General features: G+C 43.2%; 1 protein-coding gene across 2 annotated transcripts in view; it reads left to right on the top strand.

The window, feature by feature from the left end:
* Positions 1-4,517: 4,517 nt before the first annotated feature.
* The window catches only part of HYAL1 (hyaluronidase 1), a 368,981-nt gene continuing 351,037 nt past the window's right edge, over positions 4,518-22,461 (top strand). For both annotated transcript variants that reach the window (XM_085625099.1, XM_085625098.1), the window contains exon 1: positions 4,518-4,747. In XM_085625099.1, the coding sequence (XP_085481225.1) occupies positions 4,730-4,747 (18 nt within the window). In that variant the 5' untranslated portion in view covers positions 4,518-4,729. The remainder of the gene's footprint in view (positions 4,748-22,461) is intronic.

The raw sequence follows: 22,461 nt of genomic DNA, 5'->3' as shown, positions 1-22,461 counted from the left end.
CTGTGTGGAAGTTGTTCCCATGTCTTTGAACAGACTCTCTGGAGATGATGTTAGGGTTGTGTGAATATTTACTTTCACCAGTGAAGTTAGCACAGGTGTCAAGCTTTGTAATTCCCTGAAGCTGAAAACTTTGTAATCCTTGCATAACATCCCCTTATGGAAGAATGTTCCTCGAAAACCTTTCGAGGGACATTTTTCCTGCGTGGCCTGCCAGGGCCTTTCTTCTGCAAAAACTATGCTATGCAGAGCGTTATGTGCAAAAACGACTTTTGAAGTCTTTTTTCACTGGCTTTTTAAACATCGACAAAAAAACTTTAAATAGATGCCTAAAGGCAACTTTGGAATTTTTGCACCACCCTAGTGATGCTTCCTTATATCATATAAATCGTGTACTTGTTATAGGCAAATTTTCAGACTACTGATGACATTTCAGTAATGGAAATTATTTTATTAAACAAAGCTGCGCCATTTTTCACTATTCAGATCATTTGTATCTGAACAGGAGCCCTCAGAAGTCCTGAAAGCATATAAGTATTTCAGTAAAACTTGTACTTCACTTTATTGTGTAGATAAGTAGAATAAATGCCTCCGGGACAGATTTTTTCCTAAGTAAACACATAAAGGTTTATTTCCAAGCCCCTTGCGCTGCCGGCGCGTCACTTTTAATGTGGGAAAACAATATGGTGCAAGGGTGCCTGCGCTGCAGAGATGATTGTTTCTGTGGAGAAAAGAACTCCTTCCTGCACATAAACAATCATTAATGGCGTTTTGCTCTTTCCATGTGTAGAAAGTGCAAAATCAGAGGATAAAAAAAAGCATTTCTCCTCGTTGCGCCACTGTAACGTCTGCTTTCCATTGGCGTTCATTTTTGGCTCTGCCTCAGATTTACAGATCCTTGTAAATCTGGGGCAGCATCAAAAAGCAACGGGTGTTGGAATGCTCATAGCAACACCCATTGCACGCTCCATTCATGCAAAATGATTCGTGAAAAAGGACCATATTTACAAGGCCATGAAAAGCCACGCAGGGTGGCTTTGCGCAGCCGTGTAAATATGGGTCAGCAAACAGCGCCACCGCAGCAACAAAAAAAGTGACGCTCCAGAGGCGCTAGGGGCTTGTAAATGGCCCCACAGTTTTGAGTCCAAGGCTGTACATGTGGTTTTCATTGTAATGAACTCTGGGTGAAAGTGAACTGAATCTGCAGGGGGGCATGTAAATTACACACAAATAGATGCCAGATTGAGTTTGCAGAAATTGTTTCAGCATCTTACTAGTTAGATGTGTAGTACTGCTTTATAAGGGGAGAAATATTCCGCAATATCCTCATTGTTCCGCATCATATCCCACCCAGATGACCGGCTCCTGCCCACCCTCTGCTGCGCGTGGCCTTAGCAGAGCCAAACTCTGTTTCCTGGTGGGCAGTGATGAGTCATCATTTGTCAATTCAAGTTTCCGACAAAACGGCGCTCTCATGCATAGTCATGTGACCTGTTTAGTCCCTGCATGAAGTCAGCCGTTTAGTACTAGAGTCGGAATTAATCAAGAAAACATACCCACTCCGGAATGGATGAGATAAGGCTCACAGGGATGGTGTTAACCCATACATGCCAACATTTTAGAAGAGGAAAGTGGGAGATTTTAAAAAATAGCCAGGAGAATGTTTTCCTCCCATTGACTTCTATTGAAGACGAGGAAATTTCAGGCAACAGACAGCCAAAATAAAGCCATTTTGGCTTCGAAAATCGGGAGTCTCCCGTGAATCGGGTGTAATGATATGTATGTTAACCTGCGCCATAAGAGCTACAATATCTGCGCAATCCCGGGGGGAGGGGGGGGGGGGGAGTTGGGGGGAGGGGGATTCAAGGATGCTGTTCCCACGCCCATCTTCACATAAGCAGTACAGCCAAGAAGTCAGAGGGTATGGGAGCAGTGACTGAACCTACACAACAGGGCATTACTCCAATCTTGTTTGAAATTAAGCAGAAAACACCAGGTCTTGTATGCTGTAAATGGATATTGCCTATAGCTCCCAGTCCATAGGGTGACCAGGTCCAGGCATGCATTAACATTACTGGTTTTCACCATCTGCACAAGTAAATTTCAGTAAGCATAGCACTTTCACGTTTTCAGAGAGCGTCTATTGAATGCAGAAGGGAGCATGTTTTCCAGGGCAGGATTAGTTAGCAGTACTTTGTAGAATGCTATTTAGTTAACACAGAGGAAGGTGTGTAGTTAACACACGATGGTGTGTAAAATGTGAATGTAATCAACGTTTTGTGCCTCATCTGTCTACATTTTGTATGTAGGGTTGATGAAAAAACCCTACCTTTTCACTGCATCCCTTTCATGAACCCAGGGACACATAATCCCTGCAAAGGAGATAAAGAGGCAATGAGGTGCAGATGGACGGAAAGAGATATGTAACCTGCATAACAGGGCCCTTCATCGAGATAAAAAAGACAGGTACTAACAGGGGCGTCCTGCATAGCTGGCCGGTGGGGGGCAGGGAGGGGGGAGTGACGCGGCCTGGTTAAAAAAAATAAAACGTACCTGGCCGCCTCCGGGTCCCGCGTCTTCTCTCCTGCTCGCCTGTGTTAAACTCCAGGTCGGAACAAGGAGCAGGCATCCAGTCTCCCACCCTTAACCCCTTCGACGCGCATGACGGAACGGTTCCGTCATGCACGTCGGTTGCGCTGTGCGCATGACGGAACCATTCCGTCATGGCCCCGCCCGCGCACGGAACCTTCAGCGTGGCGCGGTAATCCGCGCCGCGCTGAAGGGGTTAAGCAAGTCACAGTGTTGCAATGCAGCGTTCTGATTGGTCTGAGCGCTGTGACACGGCGCTCTGCCAGGGGCTGGAGGGTGGACATGTTCTCCATGCAGACTGTAATGCAGCCTGTGTGGAGAACAGGGAAGTGCGCAAGACTGTTTTGAGCAGCCTGAGAGGGCCGACCAAACAGTCATTGCGCACAGGAGTGTTCTACCACTGCTCCCCCTGCAGCCCCACCCCATCACGCAGCAGGAGGAAAAAATAAAATGATAATAACATTCCATTATTAGCATTTTATTTTTTCCTTTCTTTGCTGCTACCAGCAGTGGGGCGACAGTCCTCCACCTTAGTGGAGGAGCCGCCACTCGGTACTAAGCAGGACCGGGGGCAGTTACACAAGTCCAAACTGGCACTTCAGGACAACCAGAGCTGCCTCGGATTCTGTGTCTCATACTGCTCTCCAAGGAGGATGCTAAGCCTCTGGGATAGAAGCTTGCAAGGTGAAGACAACAGTAGCGGCTGGCATCTATGGGGAGTGGTAAAGCGGGCAAATGGGTGGTGGGTAAAAATAGAAAACACCTTAAACACGGTACCCTCCTCACTGCACGCCCTCCTCCTGCTGCTGCAGTCCAAAGCAGGCCCCAGCCAACTGTCTTAACCAATCCTGGCGCTGATCTCACCAGCATGAGAGAAGCGCCAGGATTAGAGGGAGTGTCCAATCTCGCTGCTCCTGACGGCACTGGAGCTCTGCACATGCTCTAACCCAGCTGTCTTAAGACAGCTGGATTAGAGCTTTCACAGTGCGCATATCTGGCTGGCCGTCGCAAGACGGCCGGCCAAAAGGACATGTGCACTTTGAAAAGTGCACAGGCAGCCCACCCTCCTCCCTGCTGCCCTCACTCTGAAAGCCCCGCCCTGACCTTCAGTTCGAGACGGGGGGATGACAAATAAAATGGTATTAAATTTACTTTATTAACATTTTAGTTTTCATCACTGGGGTTTTGGGGGGCAAATTAGGTGGCGGGGCAACGTTCCTCTGCTCTCACAGAGGAGCTGCCCCTGCACGACAATCCTGATAAACAAAGAAAAATGAAACTGAATTGGTTTCTGGATGTTAACCAACAAGTCCTGCAGAAGCAGCAGTGCTTAATTTGAGCTGCTGGTTGCGCATGGAGCCCACCAGCTCTCATTTTGGGGCACCAGGACTTAATTTTCAATCATCAGACTTTGACGCAGAGCAAGAGAGAGAAAGGCAGAAAAGGCAGTAAGAAGGAGGAAGAACAATAAAGGCAAACAGTGACAAAGGGAGAAAGAAGGGATGAAAAAGAACTTACAAGCGTGGGATAAAGAGGCCAGGAGTATGGGAAATGGATTAAAGAGGTATGAGGTGGAACCAAGACTAGACGGTAGTGGTATCACTGATGACAGGCCTCTTAGAAAAGCTTTGGGCCTCGGCCGGTGGCAACTCCTCCGCTATGGCAGAGTAGCGTAAAACCCCCCACCCCCCAGGAGCCTCAAAAAGGTAGAAAATAAAATGATAATAAAACATGTTTATTATTGTTTTATTTTTTCTCTCAGAGCCGAGGCTTGGGGGCAGAGCCATCTGGGGGGGGGGGGGGGAGGAGGGGGAGTCACAGGGGGAGTGGTGGTCACTGTTATCAGTGCGCATGATGGTTTTGTCGATCCCACCCCGCCTCACTACCCTGACACCAGCCGCCACTGGCCTCGGCACTTACTCTTTTACAGATTAAACACTGAGAAGCAGAATCCCTCCGACACATGAGGCCAAACAAAGCAAAATGATTTAACAAAAACAACATAGAGCCAAAGAAAACAAAGAGTGATACAGAGGAGCCTCTATTGCATTGTCTGCATCAAAGTCACAGAGAAGCAGAACCTCCAACAGAAAGGTCAGGAGCTCATGTCTTCAGTGGAACGAGAAGGACCTGCTTCCTGGGCATGACTCATCCGCATAAGGTAAATACTGTGACAAGGACAAATATGTCTGAATGTAACAAAGATTAGCATGAGTAACTCGAGCATTGTTGTGGGTTTTGGCTCCAAGATTATGTAATATAATCCTGGCATTTTATGCATACTAAACAGCGACATTTATTGAAACACAAACCTCCAAGTGTTGATGCATTTTAAAGTATAAACTTAAAATATTCACAGAAATCAAATGAAAATGAGTGTAAGAAAGTTTCTTCAACAATTTTTTTTCGCTTGTATTGCACAATTTTACCAAAGCAACAGATTGTAAATATGTGTCTAAATGCTGTATTTGTTATTGGTTCCAAAACAAATTGGCTATCCACATTGTGGTGTGACCTTTCCCTGCACAAATGTTTACTCTCCAGCAGAGTGCAGACGGGACCCTAATCACAATGCTCTTCTCATTTGTAAAGAGGATTTTGTGGTCGAAAGTGTCTGTATCAATGCCTGCAGGGTTTTAACACATGGTGAGCTTGCGGGTACACAAACAAGGGGTGGGGAGTGTGTGGATCTGGTGTTGCAGTCAGCCAGAGTTAAAAGCTCTATAGAGGCTTAACCCCCAGTATGCACTTTTGGGTAGCCAGACTATGGGGGATAGGTACAAGCCCCAATCTCCACCGAACAGGCACTTTTTTTGACGCTCCGGTGTCGTAGGGCCATTTCCCATATTTACAAGGTGGCGCTAAGCCACTTAACGTGGTTTAACGCCACCTTGTAAATGTGACCCTTTCCGCCGCACTTTTCTGCAGCAAAGGGACATGCAATGGGTGTTGCTGTGTCCATTCCATCGCAACACCCATTGCTTTTTGACGCTGCCCCAAATTTACAAGGCTGAGACAGCACCAGAAACAGTAGCAATCTAACGCCATGGATTACCAGGGATTAGAAGGGAGATACCAGGAGAAATCATTAATTTCTCCTCGTTTTTTGCTCTTTCCATGTGTGCTACAGAAAGACCAAATTGCCATGAATGATTGTTTATGTGCAGGAAGGTGTCCCTTCCTGCACATAAACAATCGCCCGTGCAGCGCAGGCACCCTTGCAACATGGCTGCAGGGTTCACAATAACACACTTGCCAGACACAGGTTAATGTGACCTGGGTGTTACTTGACCATACAATATAAGCAAATGGAATGGACAAGGCCATCACAAGAAACATAAATGCACAAAGTAATGCTGTTTCTTTCAAAGCATGGTGTGTATTACCATTAATTAAAGTAGGCTCAATAAAGTCTTTCAAACACAGAGCAGGACTTTGTGTGGTCACTTTTGGAAAGCCGTGTTCAGGTTTGGCTACTGTAAATGAAAAGGGATGCCAATGAACTGGAAAATTTTAAAGACGGGCCAACACATGCATCGATGGAATGAATCAGCAGGGAATTTGTTCATTACCAGAGAAACAGACTTAAAGTTAGCGAGACACTACAGCTGGAAGGAAAGTGATTGTTGGTACCATAAGAAAGGATTTTCTGCAGTGTACATAGTTAGACTATCATTGGCGTGTCCATCATCGTCCCATAAACATGCCAGGTTTTTAAGTTATCCACATGTCCTACAGCTACATACTATTGATATGTTATGTTGCGCATTTCAATGGTGACCTGTATGGCTTCTTAGAGAGGCATGGAATTTGGAGAAACTACATTTTTGCTACAACTATTGGAAATGGCCGAAAGTGGACTTATAGAAAATTGCCCTTTTCATTGTGTTCACCGCAGATTTTTCACCTTTTTCTGGACCCTATATGTTTGCTTGCTTTAGAACTCTATGCATCTTACCACTACTAACCAGTAATAAAGTGCTTGTCCTCCTCCTTTTAAATATGTTCAAATTAGCATAACCGTAATTGCCACTTTACGGCAAGTAGCACCCTACTCTGGAACCGAAGGTTACTGGCTAACCCAGTAGTTATTGGTTATTGTTGGTTACTGTAATTAGTCATGTACTCTACGGGAACCATTCCATGCAGTTATGTTGGTGATGTTTGAGGCAGAGCGCAATGCCTTGTCTTACATCAGTTTTGTAATTTTATGAAAGTTGAAATGCATGGACCTTGTGTCACTGACAAATACGAAAGGTTGCTCTTGCTAGCAATCTAGCAGTTGTAAAAACAAAAAGTGGCACTCATATGACATACCACTCAAGAAACACACCATAAATGGTCATGCCAGCGGCAGATGAAGTTTATTTTAGGAAAGTGCATAGACAACAAGCTGAATGTGAGGGCACAGTGCCATGGTGTGACTTGCAAAGTTGGGCATGTGTCAGAGGGCAGGGACGGATATAGATTTTATTTTAGAATGTGTGAGTGGGCTTGCATGAGTAGTTAACACACTGGTGCCTTAGCCTGACCAAGTTGGAATTTTGGTCCCAATTCTTAAGGATATTTTTGCACCTACATTCCACTGGGACATACAATTACTATTATTTTAACTGCATATTGACATTAATGATTCACATAGTATGCTTCTGTACTTGCAAATGCTTAATTATTGCAGTTTGGTGGGATTTTCCAAGTGGGCAAATTTGCTCAAAGTGAAGGGGTGTGGGCATTTCAGAGTAGGGCCACCTGTCAAAGTAGATGAGCGCCCACAGACTCACAAATTTGTAGGTACTCACATAGCTTCATCAAGCACGTTCCTGCCCTAACAAAGGTTCCTGAACTTCTGTTAAGTTTGGTTTTCGGGTGGGAATAAGGGGAGAGAACCTGCAAAATCACACTGCACGCCCGGTGGTTGTTTTAGTGGGGTGATGGCGCTCTAAGGAGGTACGCAATTATTATAGGGTAAGTGCGGTGCAAAAGGGTAAGGAGAACTGCCCCTCTCCATAGATTGTGGTAAACCACAGACAAAGAACTCCAGGCTCCCCTGCACACTCTAGTGGTACATAGATTTAAGTTAGTACAGTAATGAGTGTAGAAAAGAAAGAAACGCTGTTCATCCCCTGCTCTGTGTGGTTCCAGGATTTATTGTCCTTGTTGTGGTCACCCGATCCGACCAGCGGCAACACAATCAAAGCTGGCTGACAGCCATAACCCTACGAATAGGGTCTCACAATAATTAGTAGCTGCATATTCTGAATACTCGTCTGCATCACAGAATATAGAATCTGCTTCATGAGGAAACTTTAATTAAATGGAGTTCTGGTCTCTGTTACCCTTGAGACCGTCTACTACTATTTACCTTCGGGACGGAAGTACAACCGACAATAAGGACTGTAATCATAGGAATTTAGCTCTGAAGAAGTCGCTGTGTACTTCATGGTAGCGCCGAAACACGTGTTGGCTAGGCTAAGACTCTGTACCAAGGAACGCACAACAAGGACAATAAATCCTGGAACCACACAGAGCAGTGGATGAACAGTCTTTCTTTCTTTCCTACACTCATTACTGTACTAATTTAAATCTATGTACCACGAGGGTGTGCCGGGGACCCTGGAGTTCCTAACCTGCATAATCAGTAGGGCAGTAAGGGCAGCTGTTTCTCCACTGTGGGAAAAATATGTTCCACTGGAGGAACTAAAAGTAATAGCTTAAAAGTACACATGGACATCAGGAGGATATTTCTACTTATGGAGTCGGTCCAAATGCGTAAACACCTATGCATGCCAGTACTCATGAGAAACTGCAACAATCACAGATTTTTGCTTAAGTTCCTTTAATTTTTTGGGGAAGTCTGAAGAAGTTAGACATATACTCACAATTTAGAAATTAAAATATGTGGGGAAAAGTTGGACTGTTTTGTGAATCAGGGCCACTTTCTTTACCCGAGTGCTAAACTCAACCGCTGGAATATGTTTTGGGCTGATGCGTATGCTCAGAAAAGTCTTTCAATATATACTTTTGCAGACCAGGAAAACATGCACCCAGGCACTCAGAGTGAGTCTCCTAGACCACGGGAATGCTTTAATATTCGCAATGAATGAAGGACTCTTTTCCAAACTCCAAGTTGTTGAGAACATGGCTGCCCACCTGATCTACAGTCTTCCACTCTGCTCCGCTCTGCAGCCGAACCTACACTACGATCCATCCATTGTCTTCAAATAAAAAAGTGTGCTCTTTTTAAACTTCTTTGTCTGGTTTTTAAATCCTTGCATGGAAATGGTCCATGCTACTTGAAAAACAAGCTGCAGTCATACATTCCAGCCCGCCATCTTAGATCTAGTGAGTTGCTGTTGTTATGTCCGAGACGTATTCGTACACCCAGGCTTGGGGGCCACGCCTTTTCTCTCCTGGCCCCTCAACATTGGAAACCGTTATCTCTTCAGTTATGTTCTTGCCCAGATTAATTTTCATTTAAAAAATCTTTAAAAACATGGCTGTTGAACCTGTTATGTTACTTAGAAGTGTGACCTTTGTAGGTTGCACAAGCATCGGTAGATGCCCTCTGGGATTATTTGCGCGCTCTAGAAAGGCATTTAGCACAACACAACATAAATATGACAGTGTCAGAATGTCTGAAAGCACTTAGCCACAGTGTAATTTAGCTCATTTTTAATTTTATTAAGATATGTGGTGACTCATCTGCTTATATCTGTATCTCTAATTGCCTAAAAATCAGTATTTCAACTACATCCGAATCAGTCACCAAAATATCAAAATAATTAGTGCTATACAATCCACATGCAATATTAATCTACATAAATGCCAATAAAACATTTAGGTCACTCACTTGCAGTTTTCTTGAGTGTCAAAAAATCTGTTGTCTTTGTGACTATTATTATTTATGTGGCAAGAGAAGGGGACATTGATGCACGCCACCCCTTAATACTGTTCCACAAATTCAGTAAATGCTGTTATAGTCAGGGCCACTAGAATTATGCAATTCTGGGGCCGCTGCTCTTTTTGTATAGTTATGAATGTGCTGCATTTGCCACATAATCAATCATCTGCTGCATTATATGCCCAAATTTTAGTTTTAATTGTTTTTAGTTCAAAGGGATCAAAAGTTACTAAAAACATGATGATATGTATTTGCGCGCATAGGGGGACCCTTCAAAAAGATCAACTGGTCTGCTTTCAGTTGCTTATTTACTGATTTGGTTGTGAAACTGCTACTAATGAGGTGAAATCTTCGTCCAGACAGGATTACCAAGCGTAAAAATGGCAAAATAATGACGAAATAGCATAAAACAGGGCTGAATTATGTTGCATAATTTGCTTTTCCTTACCGCAAAATTAAGTCAACACTGCCGCATAATTTGTTGCTCCATTGACACAAAATTCAAGTGGCCCTGGTTGCAGTTCAGCCGTGAATGCAGCATAGGAATGTTGACATTAGTCAGTTAGAAAGTTTCAGAAATGGCCTACCACATTTAAAGGTTTGACGCCGTAATGTCTGAAGAGAGGCTTGTCTATGCGGGATTAGTGATCTGTATATTTTGTTAGCCAATGAATATTCAAATTAAGGAATTTCAATAAATAGCACAGATTTGTTTTACTGTGTGAATGGTTACACCAGGGAATATGCTTTCTGCACACCTGTCATCTTCAGAAACACTGGGAAGACTGGGTACCTGGAATTTTCAGATCATATCTTGGCACATACACACCTATCCCTGTCTTTCTTTTTTTGGATAACAGATTTACCAGGCCAATGAATGAAACTGACGGTGAATCAGATATTTCTTTGCCACTGACTGAACGAAGGGAACTTGGAACACACACTGTGTTTTTTGCAAATACCCACCCTCTTGCCAAAATATGCAAGAGTTCCATCTATGGCATGTCGTGTTCAGGAAATATTCTGCCCAAGCAAATAAAAGCGTGCCATTTAACAGCAGATGAAAACTAGCAGGTACGCCAGCCTCTCAATGCCATGCCCTGCTGAAAAGCACACATCCTCCTCGGCCTCTCTGCAGCTGCAAACTTCATTTGCCATGGATACTGCTTGGTTGTGTCACATGCAGGAAACGCTCAGTCCAGGGTAAACACAATGTTTAGAGGAAATGGCTTCCAGGGCGACTGTTATTAATCGCATTTCTGATGTTGTTTGTCATGTGCCATCGAATTTATTTCTTTAAGTGTTTCATTATTTGGGAGTTTTTGTGAAGTGCTTTAATGCTCCAAATGGAGTCTCTTGGCCCTGAGAAAAGTTGCCGCCAAAAGGCAGAGAAAGAGCTATTTGACAGTTTACGTGAGGGTGTTTAATTTCCCGCCAGAATTTTTGCCTGTGGGTACCTTTTGTAACGGAAGATGTGTTGTCATAAGTAGGTAGTCCAGGAGCCAGAGATGTAGTAAAGAAGATTTATTGTTCATGTAAGATGGTACAGGGTGCCCCACCGGGAGCAGCATCCTGCTGCTCAGCCCCACTCAATCTAACTGATCACTCATTCAAAGCATGCACACACACCCAACATTCTATGACATCACACTAGGAAGTATAGTATATAACAGTACCCCTTTTCAACTCAGTTGAGGGGGTGGTGCTGTTGATTTTCACCAATGCCGAGACGTGTGGCCTTGAGGAAAGCACTTCACGAGTCGTCTCTGATTTACATCCTACCTGTATAGGTAGATTATGTTGGCAACGTGAAAAGGAAGTTGTACCTGTTCTGCTAGGACACAATGCAACTTTTAAAAGCCAACCGAAGTGCGGTAACATTTTCCCAGTGTAGGGTGTACCTTTGTTGAGTTTGCTGCCCCACACCGTTCCACAGCAGAAGGTTGAAGTAGCCCCGCCAGGTACACAGATAAACGAGTATATGTAGATATTTTCCATGGCCGTGTGTGGCAGAATGTTTTTTGGAGCACAGCTTGACTATGCTTAAAACCCTGGAATTGCATTTTGCTTTTTTTTATAAAAAAAACAAATTCAGAAAGCAAGTTGTATAAAGATGAAATATTGTATATTTTCCAGCTGTCCGGTATGGCATGTGGTTTGATCTATCTGAGCTGGGGCGGCTCTTCTACAATGGCGCAGGAGCGTCGCCCCACTCGGCAGAGTCAGTCACAGAAAAATGAAATGATAATAAAACAATATAATTTTATTTTTCTGTGACTGGCTCTGGCTTAGGCATGCGTGTAGGGCGGGTGGAACCGGGCCATGACAGGGAGGAGTGGTGGGCACTTAGATCTGCACATGTCAGTTTGACTGGCTGTCATAGGCCGCCCAAACAGACATGCGCACTTCTATTTCTCCAACCCGGCTGTGTTGCATAGCCGGGTTGGAGAAAAGCTGCAGGCTCCCAGGCACTGTCTGAGCAGCAAACCAGGCCACTCAGACCAATCCTGGCGCTGCTCTTATAGTATGAGAGCAGTGTGTCGATTGGGTGGGGAGCCTGTGCTTTCCCAGAGACTGCCAGGAGTGAAGCACTGAAGGAGCCGTCGGAGGCAGTGGCAGCAGCGAAAGGTACGTTTTTAAAAAATATTATTTTCCCCTAAATTCCTGGTCCCGCCCATCCCTCTTCACCCGTCCCCTCACTTTCGATTTGTGGCGGTGACATAAGGAGAAAGCAGAGATGAAAGGTACCTGCAGAGTGAAATACAGACAGGAAGTGTTGGGAGGAGGAAGAAATAGGGATAAAGTGGGATTAACACTAGCAGCCTTGGCATTCAGCAGCTCTGCACTCAGCAGCGCTGTAGGTGGGCTCTTCAGATAAACTTTGTCTCCTTTCACTTTTTTTCACTAATTAAGCACTGTTCTATGTTAGCATGGAAGTGTCAGACGTTTCCAAGTGGACATCAAAGGTAAACAAAACAGAACAGAAACTATTCTACAAGAAGTCTTTCTGTAGCTATCAAGCAACTCAAATGTCAATTCGGGTTATAAAAGTGGGTGGTTTCAACACACAGGGACATCAACTATTGCATAGTTGAGTTTAAAACTCCCTCCATCAGTGATGTATAATTTCCCTATATAATGCCAAGCGGTGAACCACCTCCCTGTATGTTTGTGGAGTCCAGGCCACTCAAAAGATAAGGGCTTCTTCCCAGCCTTCACCCAGCTAGGACTGACATTTGCCTCCAGGACAGGACTGCCTGCTCCTTTCATGATCACCAAGACCTGCATGATGCACCACAGCATCATTTGAAGCCACAAGGTTTTCTGTTGGCTTGAAAATGAAATGGCCACAAGCCTGTGAAACTGTGACCGTCATCTGTGGAGGACCAAATGTTCACTGCCCTTGATGGTAAGAAGAAACTATTATCCCAAATCATGAGGTCTCTCTATTAGAACGTCTCCAGCACTTGGCGGAGCCCTGGTCTAGTCACCGACGCAGCAGAGCATTCAAAAGGATGAATGCACCAATTTGGCAACAATCATTGCTTCAGCAGGTGAGCCCAGTTAATTTGGAAGCATGCCTTTGGTTCCAACAGCTGCTGGAGAACTGATCTCCTCTCTCACCCAAGGGTTTCCCAAGCAAGTAGGGCTACGGCTATCATTACTTGGGAAGACAAGCCATAAACATCTGAACACCATCTAAATTATAATTTATATCACGGCTAAATATGATGTGATGCGTTTGGAAGTTCTAATTAAAGTAAAAAATTCAGGGGCAAACCCTATAGGTATGTACTGCCTCCCTTTTGGCTTTGACCATGTTTGCTTGGTTTTGTGACAAATTTTGCTAAACTTTATTGTTGGGGAAGATGCCAGGCCCTCATCAATTTTCTAAAAAGATGTCTAAATGCCAAAGTATTTTGTGGTCTCAAAAAACACCCATTGCTATAGTGTCCTTGGCAATTAATGGAACTACTTTGTGTGATAATGTGCTCCACAGAATGCTATCACTGTAAGTGAAGATAGCCAATGGCTGAAGTGGGCTCACTTCCTGCCCTATACAGTATGCTGAAGTGGGCGGAAGAAAAGTGTTAATAACACAACAAGAGACCAATTGATAAAGAGGGCTGGCTCAAAGCCCCTATTAGTAAGTATAATAGGAAAATAGGATCTGCTTTCATGGTTACCCCCACTTTTTGTTGGTGTTATTCTGTTTTCTGACTTGTCTGACTGGGATCTTGCTAATCAGGACTCCAGTCACTGTACTCCCTTCCTAAATTTGACAATAGTAAGTACTTTGGTACCTTCCCAATTGGCTACTGGTGTACCCTTCTAAGTCTGTAGTATATGGTACTAAGGTACCCAGTGCATAGGTACACCAGTGGTCTTCCATGGGCTGCAGCATGTATTGCCCCACATGTGAGAGACCACTCAAACTGTGACTACAGGCTTGCCATTGTAGGCTGTGTAAGTTGCTGCTAGCACCACTTATGAGAGGTGTAAGTTTCCTTATATCTGAGCTCACTACACGTAAAACCTATAAGTCACCCCTACGGGAGGCCTTTCAATCCTGAAGGCAGGGTGCCCTGCTTATAAGTGTGAGGGTGCCCTGCACGAGCAGGACTCCCACTACAAACCCTGGAGTCGATTCTCCAGACTTTGTAAGTGCAGTCAGCTATTTAATACATATAGTGGACATCAAGGCAATTATGAGATGTCTAACTGTATATATTGGCTGCACAGAAACCGGTCATGTTTGGTATCAAACATGTTGGAATCCTACCCCAAAACGGAATCCAGTGTTAGATACCATGAACTGGGGTTTCCCCTCGGGTGCCCCCCTGAATTACGGGTACCAGCCTTTCAGGGTCCAACAGCAAGCTAGTGCTGCTGCGGACCACAGGCATGATTCTGCCCTCCTGCTCATGAGCCAAGCTTGAGCAGTGGAGGATAGACTAATAGGTTTCATGTCACAGGAAGGTGTAACCAGCTCCCCAGACAGGACTTAGTGTATTGGGCTGGGGAGGGGGCACTTGCTAGCGCCACCAGACTGCTTTGAAGGGCACATTTTCTGCCCTTCTTGCACACTCGTTGCGTACTCCATTTGGAATCAGTTTGGGGAACCCTTAGATCTCTCTCTGGTGCAAAACTGGACAAAGGACAGTATCCTCCCCTCTGTTCAGCCCCTCCTCTGGGAGGGAACCTTGGGTTATCCCAACCCTTTCCCTGGGATACTTAAGGGCTTATCTGTGAGTGGCTCTTCAGATTCATTGTGGGACAAGATTCAAACCTAAAACCACTTCAACTTTTACCGGCTGGGACCTCTGGACTTTTTTGGACTTCGCCTAGGAACCAAGACTGCACCAAGGAAGTCTCCTGCTGCTCCTGGGCATGTCATCCTGCCAGTCTTCTACATTGTCTGTGCCTGTGTGACAAGGTCATGGTCATCACTCCTGCATCTTTCATCATCGGTGGTCATTGGTCTTCTGTGTCTCCTGGTCCCTCCAGAGTGGCATAGACTCTGTACCCTCTGCTTGCAGGTACTTCTCTTCAAGAATCCATCCTTGGATTCCACCAGACTCTTTCACCTTCTTCGCCAGCAACATCTTTTATTAAGTCCTCCATTGTGGTCTACGGCTGTTTCCGACTTCAATTCGCATCTATGCACCCAGTTTTCCTGGTGTGGGTATCCTGGTTCCTGGGGTATCCATGGGTGGGGTGACTCTTCAACCTTCTGTCTTCCACGAGATTTCTTCAGGGCCCACAGGGAAAGGTCTTTCTTCTTAAAAACTGCAACCATAACTTTCCCGTTGAATTCCATTCAGTACGATGCTGTGTTTCCACTCTGCACACAGCCTCTGTGGGTTCCTGGGTACTTATCTTGGACTCTTCTGAGTCTTCTGGTCCAAGTCCCGACTTCGGTCGCAGTTCGCATTCCACTTCTTTAGGATATGGGTTGGTCTCCCCCTGGAGACCACTATGTATTTGTGCTCACTTATGAAATATTAAGTGCATTGTGTTGATATCTCCAGGTAGGAGATATACCAATGTGTTACTGAGTGTGTAAAATAAATATAACTATTTTTATAACTACAATGTGTTGTTCTTTTTCGTTTAACCTACACTATAGGTTTAGTTCTGGTAAAACAAGCTGCTTAACACTCCTTCTGGACTTAGCCTGAAGGCTGCTCTCCACAGCTACTACTTAGAGAGCTTGCTTTGGCTGTCTAAGGCCACTAAAATCACCATAAGGATTGTCTGGATTAGTGCACGGTACTTCACTAAAATAAGTGTGCACCATATACTAAACCAGTCTCCTACAAATATGCACATAGGATTAGTAAAAGCAAAAGATCTTGGCTAACACCAGACCTAAAATGTTCTATGTTTTAAAATTTTCAGAATTAACTTGTCAATGTGGATCCCCATATAGGGGACATTGAACATAAGTCATGTATTCGAAATAAGAAATGGCGACCCCTCTTGTTTGTCACTATGTATTCAAAAATATTCTGAAAACGGCTGAAAATTGTGGGTGATACAACCGTTATAAGTGAACTCAATAATTTAAGACATTGATAGGAAAATTAATTTACACCAAGGCAATGGATTTTTAGAATTAACATTGTTGAGATGAGACCGAATGAAGAAATGGAGTGGTTTTGTTTGATCCGTGAATAAAGTAATGTTATTTAGGCATTTCCCTTTTTTTTATATGACATTATGTGTGTAAACAAGGCCCAGAGTCCACACCAGTAAGCTATGAGGACATGAGATTATTTTTTATATCTCTATACAACATAACAGAGCCTAAATGTAAGATATGGGACAAACTCGTAAGATGTAGCTAAATGCACATGGAAGCAATGGATAATTACCCAATTATCTGTGTGAAAATCATTAAAATATGGCTTTCTTTGAAAAATAATTGAAATGTTTACACCTGCGTGGTCATAATGGAATGATGTAATTACTAGTTGACTTTGATCCTAGGCATTTAAATAGATAATTGATTCACAGAGCGGAATGAAAAATGCTGAAGTCAGCGATCTAGACTGTAGTGCAGATCCCTGTCATGCAATTATTAAGCATGATAATTACTGATTCAGAAAGATAAGGTCTAGCTATTAAGTTGGTGCTTTTTACTGAATTAGGTCAAGGCTAGGCAGTGCACACGCGCTGTCTGCAGGACCTGCTGTAAACAGTATAGTGAGTGTAATCCCACCTGCTGCTTGCCATTTTCCTAACTCCTACATTGCTCTTCTTTCCTTGCTCCTTATTGGTTGGTGCTCCTGATACATCACTTCCTTTTAATCAGAAGGAGCACTGACCAACTACAGTTTTATTGCATTGTAAGGGTTCATGTGCTGTGTTTAGGGAATACTTGTTTTATTTTGTGCTACTCATATTCTGTCTCCACGGTGCCTAGCACAGTGCCTAGTTTCATATTTTTTTATGACCATGGTGCTCGCTTCACAAGCCGACATGCATATAAGTTAAATATGCCCAGGGGCTTTATATTTGAGCACAGCGCCCACTTACAGAATTATTTTTTGATTACTATGCACTGGCGGCGTCCTTTATGTTTTAGGACAGCACCCGCTTTTGTATTTATAACACGGGTGCCGCGCTTTATGTTTGAGCATGTCACCCACTTTTATGTTAAAAGAAAGCAATAGGTTTAAGTCTCGCAAATGGGAGACCTATTGTATTGCAAGTGCTTGTATACTTTTGCCATCACGAGAAGATAGATTCTGATGGTCTGATGGTTCAGAAAGGCAGCTGTTTAGCTTCCCCATATATCCATTTAGGAAATGCTTGAATAGAGCAGAACATTTGCTTAAGTTCTTCATGGTGACAGGGACTTATCTCCTTTATATAAGAAGCTGATTGGTCTGTAAAACAAATCTTTCACTAATGGATCAAGGCATCAATGCGGAATATGCAGCAACTTCATACATCACAGACATGTGGAGAGGGTGGCATAGAAACACACATGAGGTAGTTCCTGTTGCTTTATTCAAACTTAAAGATAGCAGTATAGTAGGTATGATTAGGACAGGAAGAAGATGTTAGAACTTTTGGCGTGCTGACATGTAGAACATCATTCATTTCTTTGCCTTTAAAATTCCCTGCCCATAAAAAAGCTTAAACGTTGGTTATTTAAAACCTCTGTATACATTTTAATCAGGTACTTTTGTACAGGTGCCACCTCTCTCAGAGCCAGAGTGGATAACAAGAGCACTACACAAAACAAATTAACATAACATAAAGCTGGTTCTGTAGTGCAAGCAATTTTAATGTCGGAGAATGATTATGAGAGTAGACACCTGCGTTCCCAGTGAGGTAAAAGATTTTTGAGTATACTATCTTCTATTAGTTAAAGTTTTATATCTAGCTTGTAATTACAGTATATGTATACATGTATTTATTTAATGCCCTGACTTGTATCCAACAACGTGGCTGCATGGTTTAATTAAAGAAGTGTCCCCAATTTAAGATAAATGCTCTGGTCCTATCCCTCTGGCGGGATAAAATGGAATACCTATCTGGCATGTATGATATACCATGCAAGTCAAGAAACGTCGAAGTCTAGAATTCTAGAATGTAATCCTGGCTTTTTACTAATAATAACAATGGCTATATATTATTATGTTGAAATTACTGATGCCAATCAAGGAGTTCAATGCTACAAATAAATCATAGTAAGAAAAAGTAAAAAGGCCCACACAACGAGTCCACTTTTAATTCTTTAACTAGGAAACAGGACACCAGAGGTGAGTTATTTTTCAGATGATAGAGAAATCCTCAATTGACCTCAAAACAAATCTAGCAAGCATTTGCAATGTAATAGGTCGCGCATTATTAAAGTTTGAGCTATTGGTGTTGCATTATTTAGCAATGCCAATAGCTCAAACTTTAATAATGCGAGACCTATTGCATTGCAAATGCTTGTTTAAAAGTGTGTTGTAATAATCTACATTTTAAGGCATTTGTTTTAATAAACTCCAAAACCCTACAGTGTTAAACCTTTTTTCTTCATATAAAATGGTATGTATAGAAGACGTCCAACGTTTTTTAGTTAGTCAGATGTGCTTAATTTGCGTGATTGTATTAATGCACTGATGTTGTCCTGTGGCACATTGTGTGTCGTTCTTTCAAGCTAGCTCCCACCACCTCAAACTGAGTTCGAGGATTTGCAGCCCGTGACAATGTTTATTTATTCTCTGCAGCATCAGCACCCTCTCAGATCTATACGCTGCACAGTGAGGCGCGTTTAAAAATACATCTGCCTCTGCGGTGGCACTCGGCTTAAAACGGCCACAGAACGAAGAGTTAGGCCTGCTCACAATGAAAGGAAACGCACTGGCCACGCGGGCATTGTTCTGCTAAGCAGGCATTCATTTCCTAATTCCTGCTGGGAGGACACTGATATTTCAAACAAAAAAAAAAACAGCCGCTGCAAGAAATAGGCCTCTGGGTTCTCGATGCACAGTCGGACACGGTTGTGGAGAACAAAGTCGAAAAGAGGCAGCAATACATTGGGAAAGGTCCACCGGGCTGGACTAAAAGTGCGGAACAAGTGTCTGAGCAGGTGAAACTGCCCACATTACAGCAGTAAGTATGAGGGATGGGAGATAAAGGAGGGTTATTAGCACAGCAACAAATGCAGTGTTTTGCTGATTAAACCGATTGGCTGTCTGTTTTAGGAATTGGAATGCTCAAAATGGCGCCACGAACGCCACCCTCTTCCGGTATAGTGTGATCTAGTGTTTAAAGGGGAGGGTTTCTCGAGGTATCGTGATGTAAGCGTTTACAGTTTCCGTTACGCATTGTACAATAATTGTAAATGTTATTGAACGTTTCTGTACGCACCACATCATGTATGACCTTTCCTTTGACCCTTAAACAGGTACAATCAGTCCCAAACTCAATCATTCTTAGCTTGGGAGGATGAAAGGCTGAATGGTTATGCATATGTTTCGTTAACCCAGTAGCTTTGCCCTAGCCATTGCCTTTAAATAGCAGTGTCTATGCTTTTATATTATAGTGGTTGGTCTTAGGGGCCCGTTGCAATCACAAAATGATCACTAATGTCAGAGTCCATCTATTAAATCACTGCTTTTGCACATTTAAATTCGAGACTGGCTAGAGTTCATTCATGTTTTCATATGTTTATCTCAAACAGTGCTCGTATGTATTTTGATTTTAGTTAATGCTTCATAACACAATTCTGCCTCTTCTAATGACAGAAAAAAAGGAGATAGCGCACTTTACCGACCTAACCTTCACCTTACCCGCAACCTTTTTATAACACCTCCAGGGAGCAGCGCCTACCTCCACGCTTGCTTTCACACAATAACCCCGTCTGTTATTTCTGTCACGTTGAAATACAAGCAAGCGAGTGGTGCGCGCGCGCGCGCCACACCACTGCCATGTGGTATCAATTATCGCGCCCGTGTCTGGGCACGATAATTGAAACCACATGGCAGCGGTGCGCATAACAGACACCAATAGGCCATGGGCGGAGCAATGCGCCCGCCTTTAGCCAATTGTGTGCTGTCTTGGATAAAAAGACGCACGCAAAGGCCAATAGCGTGGCCCAAAAGGAAAGCACACTCACGAGTGTGTGCGAATCCTAGGGCCGTTTTCAAACCCCCTACAAGAGGTCTCTCGCTGCGCACTGCAATGCTAGGCGCAAGACCTAAAAAGGATGTGCTTTTAGCAAAAGACCTTCTCCATCTCAGGATATAGTTAACATAATTTCTGTAATAATTAGGAACCTAGCAATATCAGATGCAAAAGTAAATGAGACAGTACTGAAGTAGTTTATGTAAGTGTGAAGAGCTCAGTGATAAGAGTAAGCTATATATTCTCTCTCTTGAAGTATAAATTATCATATTCTGTTGGGTGTTGTAAATTAGGCATAACCTGTTTGTTTTTGAGTTTGGTATAGCATAGAGTTGGTTTTATCATGTATACACATATTTGGCTAGGCCGGTGTAATGTTTTGATTTATTGTAGGTGTATTCTGTCATTGGGCAGGTGTACCAGATTTTAAGTGGCAATGAAAAAATGAATTGATTGTCCTGATGCAGGAACCTTACAGTGAGATGAAGTCCTGAAACGTCAATACTTATCACACAATGGGTGTATAATTATTTCATATTCTAATGTCAATATCGATCTGTGAATAAAAACAGGGAGAGACAATTGTGTGTGGCGGAATCATTGCCAAACCCTTGTCTGTCCTATCACATTTGTTTTGCACCTTCTCTAGGTGTGCAATGGGTTAATCTAAGCTGTATTTGTAGAAATTCAGCCCTCTGATTATTACAATAAAGGGCTATGGAATTATGTTTTTCTTAGAAAAACATTAAAAAATAAAAAAATGGATAAATATTTTTTTTTTATTTTTCTGTATAGGATTCTGTGTCTTACATATGAATCAACAAATAGATATCTAAAACACCCCACAGAGAAGGTCATTTGATTATATTAAAAGGAAAAAAGGCTTTATATTTGCAAATAAACATGATATTCCTGCAGCGCTCTGAGGCTACTACACCCTGTCCTGCTGGCTGAAGTGAAGAACCCCATTAATCGTGAGTGCACCCCAAGGTTATTTTGTGTAAGTTTCCAGGCCCCTTCTTCTAGTTGACTTTTCTGTAGCTACCCTGACATGTCCAAAGGTCCAATTTAGCAGGGACCCTCATTTGGTAAATATTGGGGGTCCGCATTCATAAAACACTTGTGATCTTTGACATAATTAGCCAGCACCAGCTGCCTGTTAGCAAAAATACTGACTGTAAGACTACAGTGGGGTTAGAGACTGCCCCTTGCATAATAATTGCTTGGTGTAATTGTCACTCTCGTTTACTGGCTTTTCATTTGTTAACTTGTGTAGGCTTTTCTTCCTCTTCTTGTGCTTGTCTCTTCCCTGGAGCATAGATGCATTACTTTTGTCTTTCCACTGCTTGCTTTTGAAGCTTTATTTTTTTCTTTTGGGTTAAGCACTCCATGATCCATGATAGTGCATGTGTTTTCCAGCTATCTCCCTCATATTCTTTTCTCTCCTAGCTGCACGCTGTGTTGGTCTCTGTCACCCGCATGCCTCTCTCCCACTCCCTCCATGTTGCGCTCACCCTTGTATGCTTCTCACTCCCATATTGCTTTCTCTCTATGGCCGCTCCACGTTGCGCTTTCTCGCCTGTTGCTGCTTCTCTCCTGCCTTGCCCTCCCTGTTTCACTCGACCCCTCATGCTCCGTGTTGCTTCCCCCACAGCGCCCTCCATGTTGCTTCCCACCATGGTGCCCTTCTTATTGTTTCTCCCCACCCATGCCATCCTTGTTGTTTCCCCACCTACATCCTTTGTGCTCCTTCCCTCAACCACATCCTTCATGTTGCTCTCTTCACCTGTGCTTTCAAAAAAACGGTTTGCCCAACATATTTGTTTTATTTGCCAACTCAATTTGGTGAAAAAAGACAATTGCGTCATTTTGTAGTAGAAGGCCTATAAAATGCCACTACCACTGCTTCATAACACCTGTTTCTTTCTTGTATTCTTTTAGTCATGCTGTAAAAAATCTGGAATGCTGTACAGCATGGCTAGACTTTTTCGCTTTGCCAATGCTTAGTTAACCAGCTCAGCTAGTTTTCTGACTCAACCTTTGGGCACCATTTGCAGCATGGTCATGTGGTGAGATCATTTCCTTGTCAAATGTAATATAAACTGAGCACTACTTAAGGCAAATTTGTTAAAGTTATTAATAAACCTGGTACTTGATTCACAGCATGGCACTCCAGATGCTCAGTAAATATGTGTCCACTCCTAGTCAATCTTTATCCAAACCGTATTGTAGCTACTCTAAATGAACCACTGCTATTAAGGATGCTGGAGTCTTCTTAAAAGAAGTCCACTTGTTGCAGACTTAATTCTTAACTATGGTATATGTCTTAGCCTCTCTAAAAC

This window comes from Triturus cristatus, chromosome 9, assembly GCF_964204655.1.
Source record: "Triturus cristatus chromosome 9, aTriCri1.1, whole genome shotgun sequence".
In the NCBI taxonomy this organism is placed as follows: Eukaryota; Metazoa; Chordata; class Amphibia; order Caudata; family Salamandridae; genus Triturus; species Triturus cristatus.
The sequence above is the reverse complement of the archived record's forward strand: the minus strand, read 5'-3'. Positions and strand labels throughout refer to the sequence as shown.